This window comes from Larus michahellis, chromosome 3, assembly GCF_964199755.1.
Source record: "Larus michahellis chromosome 3, bLarMic1.1, whole genome shotgun sequence".
Lineage (NCBI taxonomy): Eukaryota > Metazoa > Chordata > Aves > Charadriiformes > Laridae > Larus > Larus michahellis.
Genome location: NC_133898.1, coordinates 58098980 through 58111727, shown reverse-complemented (window position 1 = coordinate 58111727; position 12748 = coordinate 58098980). Strand labels below are relative to the sequence as shown.

At 42.2% G+C, this 12748-nt stretch overlaps 1 protein-coding gene across 1 annotated transcript in view; it reads left to right on the top strand.

Annotated features, from left to right (window-relative positions):
• Window positions 1-11946, top strand: part of FNDC1 (fibronectin type III domain containing 1) — a 72177-nt gene extending 60231 nt beyond the window's left edge. The window contains exons 16-20 of the mRNA XM_074580336.1: window positions 2316-2395; window positions 4477-4506; window positions 6733-6894; window positions 7983-8105; window positions 10115-11946. Of these exons, the coding sequence (XP_074436437.1) occupies window positions 2316-2395; window positions 4477-4506; window positions 6733-6894; window positions 7983-8105; window positions 10115-10230 (511 nt within the window). The 3' untranslated portion in view covers window positions 10231-11946. The remainder of the gene's footprint in view (window positions 1-2315; window positions 2396-4476; window positions 4507-6732; window positions 6895-7982; window positions 8106-10114) is intronic.
• The last annotated feature ends 802 nt before the right edge of the window (window positions 11947-12748 follow it).

Sequence of the window (12748 nt, the reverse complement as noted above, 5' to 3'; positions counted from 1 at the left end):
AATAGTTAAAACCACTGGCAAATATTTCTCCCAGGAAGAGGATTGTGCTAGGAATGAGCAAAAGACACAGCCTTGCTAAATGTCACTATTTAAGGTGGTTTCTTTTTGCCACAGTGCGTGTCTTTTAAAAGAAAGCTGTGAGTCCTTTGTGAGCATCGTATAGTTGTTAATTACAGGCAGAACTGTCTGCAGAAAGCAGGAGTGGAGCTGGTTTCTGCCATCAGCTGTGGGACGCAGCAGGGACAGGGGGCATGTCCCCCTTGCAGGGGTGGGAACGTGTCCCGCAGAGGGTCTGACCATGCGTGTGCTCCAGGTCTGGCACAGATACAAGGTAAAGCTTGTGCCATGGATGAAGCCCAGAACATTTCAGTTCCTGTAGCTTCCACACTGATCACCTAGCACGTACCCCTGGAGGTAAACACCTTGCTACACAGTAAAATCCTGTGTTCAGATGACGGCCACCCTTCTGCTGAAGAAGTAGATATTATTTGCACGTCTTTTCAGTCTTTCCATTTTGATTTTGACATGAAGCAGTTCACTTTGCATGAAAGCAAACATTCTTTTTAATGGAAAAAGAGATTCAGTTGTGCCAAAAGGGCTGGTTCAACTGGTTCCCCTCTGGTTTCTCAGTGTGAAGAGTTTTGCATGTGCTTTGCTGGTGCTTAGGCCAGAGAGGTTCCTTTCAGGAGCAACCTCCAGGCCCTGCTCTGTAGCTAAGTCCTTGAGGAACAGATACATCTCATGGTACAGGAAAGTGCACACAATAAAAATTGAGTGGCAGACTAAAAATAGCAAAGTTCCTTCGACAGGATTGTGTTGAATTTGCCTGCAGCCTGGTAGGCTGTAAAATATGAGCATCTTTTGTGGCATTAAACCACGTTATACTCTTAGGTTGCAAGGGCTACTGTCATTTCTTGTGGACAGAAGAGAAGACACAAACCGTGCCAGGTGGCAATAGCTTCCAGGGGATGTCAGACCATGTTTGCCGTGAACCATGCTGTCTGGGCCCAGCGTGGGCTGTGCAAGTGGAGCAGCACTGGCAGGTTTCTGTGCAGGATTGGGAGAGCTTTGTCAGAGTTAGGTTGATGGTTGGACTAGATGATCTGAAAGGTCCCTTCCAACCTAGGCAATTCTATGATTCTGTGATCAAGAGCAGCCTGATGTTTTTAATGGGGCAGGCTCACTTTCACCAGGAGCATCAGGCCTTCCACTCAGGTGGGACATTGCTATGGGAGGTAATCCAGTGCTTGGTGGCACCCGTAAGTGCTCGCCCTGTTATGTGGGTCATGTGTGGTGCTTTTGGAGGTGTCTGCTTTTGGTCGAGAGGCTAAATCAAGATTCAAATGCTATGTGGATATTACAGAGGCATGGTCATTTTTTTGTTAATTTCTTTACAAGAATGAAATTGAGCAAGCAGGCAGGAAAGGAAGACCTTAACCCAGGAACTTCAAAAATGCCGTGCTGGAACTTTTTACAGTAATCTTCCATTCTAATTGGTTTCTGCTGGACTGGATACAAAGAAAAAAAGGAAAGAAGAAAACATTAATCTGGGGAAAAAATGTCAGAATAGGCATCAAATAAAAATTACTGTATTTGGAAATGAAGTAAAAATGTGCTTACACATTCTTCTCTAAGAGTGATAATAACTTTGCTTCTATCAAGCAAAGAATGGAGTTCTAGTGGCGAGTCATGTGCTTCAAGTTAAGCATATGATTTAAATACTTTGGGGAATCAATAAGGCAACATGTGAAACTTTCTCATATTACTCAAGTATTGTGATCTTAATGCTGCTAGAGTTTTTACAGAAAGGTCAGAAGCTCAGCTTCTGATCTCTTATAAATCTGATCTAGTTTTAGTTTGCAGTTCACACCACTGCTTTTGCGGGAGTTGGGGTTAGACGAGATGATCTCCAAAGGTCCCTTCCAACCCCTACCATTCTGTGGTTCTGTGAGTTAATCTGATTTAAAACTGTTCCTGAGATCAGAATTTAATTTCCTTGCAACTTTTCCTTTTAGTCTGTTGCTATTGCTTCTTTCATATAAAGTGGATGTAGTTGTGTGTATTTTTTGGAAAGGGTGGTGATAAAAATAAGTGATCCAAAAATATGCATGTAAGCAATTCCAAAAAGGAGAAATTTGTCTGTGACAGCCAGCTCATACCCTGGCTGAGTATCCAACTCCATTTAATGCAAAGGACACCTGAACTCGGTGGAATTCTACTGGTTTGATTCTCACCCTGTTTTAGTAGTATTTATAATAAAGCAGTTGCAGTGGAATCAGTGTTTTAATCTTATTTTCCCTCTCTTTTTGTTTCAGGTATTATTTTAAAGTCCAAGCAAAGAATCCCTTTGGTTATGGACCTGTTAGCTCTTCAGTCTCATTTATCACAGAATCTGGTATGCTTTGCTTTTTATTTTCATCTCAAAACTGAATTCCTAGTAACAGATGTCACAGGGCAATGACTGAAACCAGCATTGTAATAATGGTGATTATCCTGAACTTGCTGCTTTTGAGATATTTGATTTTAGGTTAATTGTTTGTTTTCAGTAAAGCTAGGAAAATAATATGCACTCCTAATGCCATTATGAAAATCTAAGTGACATTAAAGTGAGCTTCAGGGGAACAGGAAGTTGAATTTAAAATACAAAAGACTACTAATGTTCAACAATACAGAAGCAATGGGAAGTTTAATGTCTTTGATAGATTGACCAAACATTTAGTAAATTAGCTTCCTAATTGTGAACAGCTGAACAGTTGGAAGTGGTTGTCTCTGGAAGAAATATAGGAAACAATTGTTCCATCAGACGGGCAAAGATCTCTGTTCTTTTTTTGACAAGGCATGCTGCTCTTTCACAGGGATAATAGTGTGTTCAAGAGCAACACCCCCTTCTAAAAATAGTACGTTAAATGAGCTATTTTTACCCATTTCTTCTTCCATTGAGCCAGAGGCCAATGACTCCACTAAGAAATAAAAGGCAAATTATTCAGTCTTTACTTGAGCAAAATGTCTGTTGTCTCTTGCAAATTTTGCCCTTTTGGGAAAACATGAGGTTTACGGAGTCTCTGCCTTTGCTCATTTGGCTTCAACCCATAGTGCTCACTTCAGAAGCTCCATTAAGAACCATTTCTTCACAGAAGAGAGACAAAGATGCAAGATCAGTAAATGGTCCTGCATAACATATTGAGTTTTTTTTTTAAAGGAGTAAGAAGCTCAAGTATAAATCCAAGCATAATGTTTAACATTGGACAAATACGCCATGCTGTATCTTGCAGGGAGTTTTGCCGATTAGCTGCCTGCCAGTATGTGAGCCTGGATGCCTAGTTTTCCTGTCCAAAGTCAGCTCCCTTGCGAGCTTTATTTAACAGGTTAAATCCACCAGATTTAAACTTTTATTTGCAGCACTGATCTTTCGTTTGTCATGTGGCCAAAGGTGGCTTTCCATCTGGCAGAAGTACAAAAGCAGTTGCTAAATCTAAAGCCAGATGGTATAGTTACAGTGATGGAGCAGGTCAGAAGAGACAGAAATGGTTTGTTCAGAATGCTCTTCGAGTCCAATTGAAAGATGTGAGCTGATGAGAATATTCAATAAAGAATGCCATCCTAGGAGCAAGTAGCTTGTTGAAAATGTTCGATCTTACCCCGGTAACCCACTGAAGAGAAGAGAGAAGCGTTGTTCCCTTTCATCAAACTGGAAAAACTCCCTGGAATTTTTCTTCCCCAATGGTATACAAGCACTGTGCTTTTTCTTCAGGTATTTTGTGCACACTATGGACTAATTAGGAGATGACAGAAACTGCAATATAATGAATACAGAGAAGCTAATGCATTGGATCGTGTTGGTTTGTTATCCTTACTCCACACCTATTCCATCCTTCTTTTGTTAAAAAAGAGTATTCCACATGACCAGAAGCTCCTGAGGCAGTGGGCAGTGCACCCCGCGCTGCCCAGGGGGCTTCTGCAAAAATTCTGTCACTATGACAAAAAGAATTAAAATGATAAATTTCACCTATTTATGAAAACCACTAAACAACTGTACTAAACGTGGTGGATGTCTGAGACCAAGATTTGCATACAAGGGGTAGGTTACATATCCCTTTGGAAGTTAGGCCTGCAGGTGTAACTTACACTATATATTCAGAAGCCTACAGGGAAACTCTCCTCCTGCTCTGAGGACCCCCTGAGAGGAGGAAATCTGTTTCAGAGTTGGCTTTGAACTTTGATACTATTCTCAATATTTTTTTTACAGTATTAAATATACAGCCTTGTGGCAAGTTTCCTCAACGGAGAAAAACAGCGGAATAACAAACACTCATTAGCTCTGCAAATCGAGGAGACATGTAAATCCCACGTTCATAATGTAGCTAAAAGTAGTTGTTTTGCAACTGACATTTTCTTGTTTGACACTGTATCTTTCATATTATAAAACAAGGTTTGGAACAAAATATTAATTTATTTGTATTTGTTTCATTCTTCTAGACAATCCCCTCCTCATTGTCAGACCACCTGGTAAGTCTTATTCCACTATTTCTTTCATGACATGCATAAAACCTGTGTAAAACAGTTATAATATAGGTGTTAGAAGCACATTAACAGGCAATTTGAGTTACAGTTTTAAGTGAGAACAGGTTGTGCTAATTCAAAAAACATTTTCTGTCATAAGATCCCTTATTCTGGTCTTTGAAAAGAAACCTTGTAAAGATGTGTTAGATTGAGCACTCGATTTTGGCCCATCTTTTATCTGGTACAACAGCTTTAATTGCTTAGTAATAAGCACTAAACTGTATTGCTTCTGTATCTGTGTCCTTTAGTTCCCTGAGCATAGCTTGGACAGTGGGATCAGTTTGTTCTGTCTCTACTTGTTAGCCTCGTCTATAAGCCTAACGCCCTTACAAATAATAAAAAAATTCAAGGGTTTGTGGCTGACCTGAATGACAGGGATATGTCACGATGCTGTTGAGCCTGCTTTGCATTTCCCAGCCTACTGACTTTGCAATAAGCCGGTTTGGCCCCTAATCAGAAGAACTGATTTCCTGGTGCTGGGACCGACCTTGCTGCCGTGTCCGTTGGTAGGGTGCTCTGGGGAGAAAAGCAGGAAAAAAAGATCTCATGGTTATTACACTCTGTCAGCTTTCCTAAGCAGTTCAAATGGTTGGTTCTGGGGCTTTTTGACTGCATTGTTCATGAAAACAATGTCCAGTGTCTCCCTCCCTTCTATGTTTTATTATGCTTGTTAGTCTGCTTTTTCCATGTCCTCTCAGATGTCTCTGATGATGCACAGGATTCGGAGAGCACAAGCACGTGGTGTCTCTGGCAGTCAGTGTGGGAGGCCTCTGAGAGCAGTGGCCTTCCCCTGTCACCGGTCACCTTCAGGTTTTTTGCTGTCAGTTATTTTGTGGGTCTGTTCATGGAAAGGTGATTTTGGAAGGTGATGGCTTTTGCACTTGTAGTTTCTGCTCCGACTGGACAAAGAGAAAATGTTTTTTGTGTAGCTGCAGTGGTAGAGGTAAGATAGACCAAAAAGAGGTGTCAGAGCTCTGGGTGAAATGAAAGAAATGAAGAAATGAAAGAAATGAAGAGCTTCTGAACATCTAGCGCAGCCCTTGCAGGACATTCTAAGTTTATCCTTCAGGATTTTCGGAGGTGGGCAAAGGTGGTGGACAAAAGCAGACCATTCACAGCAATAAAACTGCATTCAAGAAATAGAGAGTTTATTGCTTTATTCTAAAGCCAAAATCCTGCATTCCTTTCACTGTGTGACTAATTGTGTAAAGTCGGTCCAGTTACCTTTGTGTCCATACTGGTGGAGTTTTGAGGATTGCTGATCAGCGATTGCTTCTCACGTGCAAGCGTTTGCAGGATTTGGTCCGTGTGCCTACTGAGAGGGAGGAAGAATGACTAACAGAAAAAAGTTTCAATCTCATTTGTAAACCTCCTCAAAATAGCACAGTAAAAATGGTGCTCTGTGCTGTAGCTTGGGAGAAAAATATCAGTTACCACACTGGAAGCTTTTTGTGTAATTATATGTACATTACTACAGCAGCAATTTCAAAAGAAATTATATTGTCTTGGTTAGTATAAAGCAAACATTTAGGCAAGCCAAAAGGGATATTTAGTCTTTTGTGATACAGACTTCTCTGCAGCAGCGCTCTGGACAGAGTTCCCCAGGAAAGGTCTCGCTTGTCTGTTGTTGGAACCTCGTCTATTTTGATGTAATGTGGGAAAACAAAACCGAAAAGTATGTTTCTGATTTGACCTTTTTAACCAAATAGCAAGAATAGACTTGAATTCGCATCACAGGCTGTTACTCACCGCAGAATTTTTAACATCTGTTTTTTATAGCAAAAGGTGTAAGTCTCGTACTTGGTGTTAAAATGCAAGTGACTGTATTTGGGCAGTGCCACTGTCAGACCTAGGATCAGGCTCCCTTTAAAAAAGAAAGAGAGTATCACTAGGTAGAGAAGATGTCTTACTGAAAACAGTGAGGCTATTTGTTAACTTAAAACTGTGGTTCGGTACATGAAATCATATTTTTTATCATTTTAACAGTTATTGCTGTCTACTGCCTAGAAGGGATTTAATCAAGTCCCTTGCATTTTATTTATTTATTTTTAAATTTTTATTATTTTATTTTATTTATTTATTTGTAAAACATACTATCGGATGTAAACCTCAGCAAAACTCAGACTGAAATGCTAATGTCTGTCCTTAACGTTGAATTTTATCTTCTCCAAGGTGGTGAACCTATCTGGATCCCCTTCACTTTTAAGTACGACCCCACCTATTCAGACTGCAGTGGCAAGCAGTACGTGAAACGGACTTGGTACCGCAAGTTTGTAGGAGTAGTTCTTTGCAACTCCTTAAGGTACAAGATTTACCTCAGCGATGACCTGAAAGGTAGGCACTGAGATGAATTTCCCGATATATGATTACTTGTCATCTCCATCTTCTCGCTTTCTTCACCTTGTCTGTGAAGGAATTGCGTGATGGCTATCTTGGGAGTCCTTCTCTTGAGAAGGTCCCATGTAACAGCTGAGCTGCCCTGCTTTTGCGTTACACTCATGCCCTGGCATTAGCTTTCCAGCAGAACTCTTTAGAGTTCAGAACTCTTTAGAGTTCTCTCTTCCCCTCTCCGGAAGGAGTTTCCCTTGAAAAGCCTGTGTGTTTTTGCATCCTGAGAAAGCAATGTGCTTTGTACTGTGAGAACAAAGTTCTGCTCCCTGCACCTCTCCCTGGGAAGTCCCACGCTTGCCCCATGGGCAGGTGAGCCCCAGCTGCACATGGTCAGACACACACCCCGGAGAGCCCCAGGGCAGGTGAAAGTGGGGAACGGTGGAGGAAAGACTGGTATTACAGTGACGGGGTGGGCAGTGCTCCCAGGGGTTAACAGTAGCTCTTACGCGGGTGTATTTGATGAGACTTAATGAAGAAAGCTTTCCATATTGTTGGTCTGAGGTACTGGGATTATCTCGATGGCTTTTCAGATTGTGCTGATGTATTATTTTTATTGCAATGCATTTGTATAGTTTAAAGGCAGTGTTTAATATCCAATAAGAAACAATCAGGGCAGCAGGACCCACCTCATCTGCTAGAGGGAGAGCTCCACAGTTTTCGGTTTTCATTTGAGACTGCACTCAAGCTGGTGGTATTGACAAATGGAGTCCTTTTTACTTTCTCATGACATATTGAAATGACTGGCTCGGTTGAAATTCCTTCCACCTGTTACCTGTGGTGCAGTGTCCATGAACTTGCAAAATGGGGAATATTCCTTACCGAGCTATAACCCATTTCTCTTTTCCATAGTATCTCCTTCTGTACTGTGAAGGTAGCGTTCTCCCTCTTTTCAGCCACTGTTTTTTCATTAGAAATACTGTGTTTGTCACTGTAGTACTTCTGCTTTCTCCCATGTCTAGTTTCCTGGTGGTAAATAGCATCCCAAACAAAAATAATTCTGAGTCAAATAATCTGTCTGTATCACCCTTCAGACACCTTCTACAGCATTGGGGATAGCTGGGGAAGGGGAGAGGACCACTGCCAGTTTGTGGATTCGCACCTGGACGGAAGAACGGGACCTCAGTCGTACATTGAAGCCCTGCCCACCATCCGAGGTATGGCAACGCGGGAGTGGGTGCTGGCCAGGTGCTTCTCATCGCGTCCATAGGTTTCAGGGGTAGGGAGCAGGGCATGGAGTGGGGTTCTTTGTCCATGACTGTTGGCAGCTCTCTGAGGAGGCCTGCTGATGCAGTAGGTGATGAGACGGATGAGACGGTCTTGTACTCAGGCCCAGCTGAACAGGTTATGAAAGTCCCAGAAGAACTTGTGGGTGTTGAGAGAGAGAGAGAGAGAAAGAAAGAGAGGGGCATATGATGCGATAATTTACAGAAACAAAATGCAAAAACAGAAAGAAAAAATTGTATAGGTCTATGAAACCTTTCTCCCAATTGTACGACATACCTCATTGAACAGAGGTGCAAACTCTTCCACAAAGGACCAGATGCAATCTTTGCAAATATGGCTTTTGCAAATGGTTTCTTACCAGTTCATTCAATACAAAGCACATAGGAGTACGTCTAGTGTGTTCTAGAAGTACTGTGCCCAGTTCTGGGCTCCCCGGATCAAGAGGGACAGGGAACTGCTGGAGAGGGTACAGCAAAGGGCTACCAAGATGATTAGGGGACTGGAACACCTCTCTTATGAAGAAAGGCTGAGGGATTTGGGTCTTTTTAGTTTGGAAAAAGACGGCTGAGGGGTGACCTTATCAACACTTATAAATACTTAAAGGGTGGGTGTCAGGAGGATGGGGCCAGGCTCTTTTCAGTGGTGCCCGGGGACAGGACAAGAGGTAATGGGCACAAACTTGAGCATAGGAAGTTCCATCTAAACATGAGGAGGAACTTCTTTCCTGTGAGGGTGGCAGAGCACTGGAACAGGCTGCCCAGAGAGGTGGTGGAGTCTCAGTCTCTGCAGACATTCAAACCCCGCCTGGACGCGTTCCTGTGCAACGTGCTGTAGGTGACCCTGCTCTGGCAGGGGGGTTGGACTAGATGATCTCCAGAGGTCCCTTCCAACCCCTGCCATTCTGTGATTCTGTGACTTAAGGTGGGACTGCAGGATGTTTATTCTGGCGTGGTAGATATCTCCCTCTGAGGGAAAATTCTCACCTTGAAGGAGTTTCTCTGAGTTAACCGCTCAGCTCACATAGCCAAGAGGACTTTCTCTCGCTTTTGTGGCTTTCTCCACGAAACGAACCCAATCATGAAAGTCAGCCAATCTTTTCAATAAGTCAGTTGATTTAAATTATTCAGTTGGCTTTAATGGTTTCCATGTTAAGTTGTTTGTTGATATTCTTTTCATGGTGATGTTACCAGGAAGAAACTGAAATAGCCACCGATGTATATCACTGGGAAGTACTGCATTTCTCAGTTCAAAAGAGGGATGATTAATCCAGATGTGTATTACTAGGTCTAGGAGACAGAGATAGAGAGCACACAGAAATTATATTATTGGCACAAGACATGAGTGTTTCAGATGTTCCAGTGCACGAGCTATGCGGAGAAGAATGCTGCACCTCTCCTAATGCTTTAAGCAGTCACATTCTTTCTGCAGATGAAGAAAAGGCTATCGGAAGGGAGAGAAAGGGCTTAACTCCACATTTACTGCATGAAATGATACCTTTTTATTTTGCGAAAAGCTGATGTTTGTTGATAGTCTCTTGAGCCTTGTGAGATAATAGGATTTGATGGTATTTTTTGCCCCAGAGTCCTTCATATATTTAAACTGACTTGCAAACTTCATAAACACAGCTGAAATATAGCCACCTTTTGGAGTGAAATGCAGAAGCGCTTTGGCAGACTACAGCATTACACAATAGTTCAAGAGATTTTGGACAGTAAAACGAATCAAAACTACAAGAAATGTAAAGGACCAGAGTGAAATCATTCAACAAAGATTTAAAGCAAATACCAGGGCTAGCAAATACCCTTTTGACAAAACTCCCTACCAGACAGCTTCTAAGTTTTCATTTGGGCTGTGGGATTGACTCTCGCTGCGTCTGTTACTTTTGTTAAATTATTATGTCTCTGTTTTGAAATGCAAATGGCCGTTTTTCCCCCATCAGGGTATTACCGCCAGTACCGCCAGGAGCCTGTATCGTTTGGACGCATTGGATACACAACACCCTACTACTACGTGGGCTGGTATGAGTGTGGCGTGCCTATCCCAGGGAAATGGTAGCAGTCTGCTTCCCTGTCTCAGGCAGGGCAGGCCGACCATGCTTTTCAAAAGATTTCCACCAGCTGACTGTAAGCAACTGATTCAGAAAAGAAAAAAAAAAAAAAAAGAGAAATGAGGCAAACCAGTGAAGACCAGCTGCTCAAGAAACCCCCATGAAGCCAAACATGGTCCCCACTTTACCAGCCTAAATCTGTGGTGCTGCTTGATTTCTGCTTGGAAGCAGGGATGGGATATAAATTTCGTGTCCTACCTTCTTCCTCTGGGTCTTTAAGGCACGGAGAGGTGGTTGCAATGTATGTGACCTGTGAAAACTAGAACTGTATTAGCCATGAAAATTTGGAAGTTTCTTATATCTTGCGGGAACGACCTAAGCATGCTGTGCTTGCTTAATGGGATGCTAAACTGTCCTTTGCTGCCCAATGGGGCTCTCCTATGCAATCATGCCATGTAACCGGCTGCCCACCAAAGGCGATATGTGCTTCTGAAGACTTGCCCTGTGGGTTTGCCCACTGCTGGACTAATCACTACGTCACAGTGTAAATTCACTTTGAGGTATCTATATCTGTATCTATATAAATACAGTACTGTACATCTGCAGAAGTACTGCTTAGAGTACTAAGTTTTCTCTGAGTTTTTCTTGTTCACTAGATAAATATGTTTGGAATTTTTATGTAAGAGGTGCTGTTAATTCTTTGAGATATGGCTATGCACAATATATTAACCAAGGAAAGAGCTGTATTCTTCTTGTGAGTACTGTTGATCTAACATTTGAAATATTGATCAAAGACCTGTGTCCCACTTCCTTGGCAGCCTTTGGACTGGACGTTCAATGGGAATCTACCCCTCTATCCATGTTAGAGTGGCACTGTATAGTCCAGCAAAAACACATATTCAGCAGTTTATCAGCATCAGTTAAGCTTTCTATCCTTTACCATTTAAAAGGTTTAGTGCAACTTTTCTTCAATCCATTCTCATCTTATTTTGTATGTTATTTATTCCGTGTCAGTATCTTTCACTTCACTGTGCAGATGCATGGGATGAGTAACTTGCAAATTAGAAACTGCTTTTAACTTATTTGCTCTCCAAATAGAAGCCCAAGCCACCAATACAAGAGTCAACTAGCAGGAAACCCATTTGACTTTGATCCGTCCTGGGGATAAATTGGGATACAGTTCATTTAAAATACTACCGAAATTTCTTCCATCCAGACCAGAAAGCAAAAGCCGACATGAATGAAAGGTATAATGATGATTTTTTTAGCAGGCATTTGGAAGCTTGCAATAATGTAGGACTTCTTTAGCAGTCTTTCTGGGAAATCTAGCATTAATGGTTTACTCAGTAACTTTCAAGGTCTTACCATTTCATGGTAACGGCTCAACAACCTTTGCTCGTGTTAGTAAGACTTAACCATTCTCACAGCCTGGGAGAGTGGCAGCATACCTGGGGGATGGATTCGGTCTCTGGTCCATCTCTCGCTCTCATTCCAGCTTAAGTGTAGTGTAGAACTAATACCTTATCAGTCACTTATGGTACTTATTGTAAATTGTACGGGGACAAAAAAGGAACTAAAGAAATTAAAAGAGCATTTTATTTTTCATGGTGATTTGGGTTTTAACATTTTAATTGTTCTCACATACTTTTGCTTCAGTACAGTGCCAACTATATGGTCTTGAAGTATAACTTTTTTCCCTAATAAACCTATGATACATGGTTCCATTTCTATTTCATCCTTTCTGGTCATCTGTGTCAAGTAATCTGAGAAAGTGACAAATTGTTAGCTTTCAAAAAGTCTTCCTTGGGAGAGGAGTGGGTGTCAACTTTTTCTATGAGGTGTGTGTTGTTCCCTTTCGAAGGTGGTTAGTAGTTAGTGTGAGGTTGCCAAGGGCAAATCATGCCTAACCAGCCTGATCATATTCTTTGTTGAGATGACTGGCCCTGTGCACAAGGGGAGAAAAGTTGATGTCATTTACTTTGGCTTTCATCAGGTCCTTGGCATGGTCTCCCACTGTGTGCTTGTAGCCAGACTGGTGGGATATGGCTTGGATAGTTGGACTTTAAGGTGGACATAAAACCAGCTGCGCCCTGAGGCTCAAAGGGTTGTGATCAAAAATAGCGCAACATCCAAATGACAGCTGGTTGCAACTGCAACCTCCAAGAGCCAGTACTTGGGCCAAGACTGTCTAGTGACCTGGATGATGGGATGGAGTGCACCATCAGCAAGATTGCGGATGATACTAAACTGGAACTGGGCAGTGGTTGATGTGCTGGAGGGCAGAGCTGCTCATCAGAGGGACTTTTACAGGCTGGAGAAATGAGCTGTCAGGAACCTCGTGCAGTTCAGCAAAGGGAAGTGAGAAGTCCCACACATGGGATGGAATAGCCCCTTGAAGCTATACAGGCTGGGGTGACTGTCCAGAGAGCAGCTTTGCAGGAGTGGACTTGGGAGTCCTTGTGGACAAAAGATCGAATGTGAGAACTCCAGAGATCCATTCCAATCTAAATTATTCAGTGACTTTTT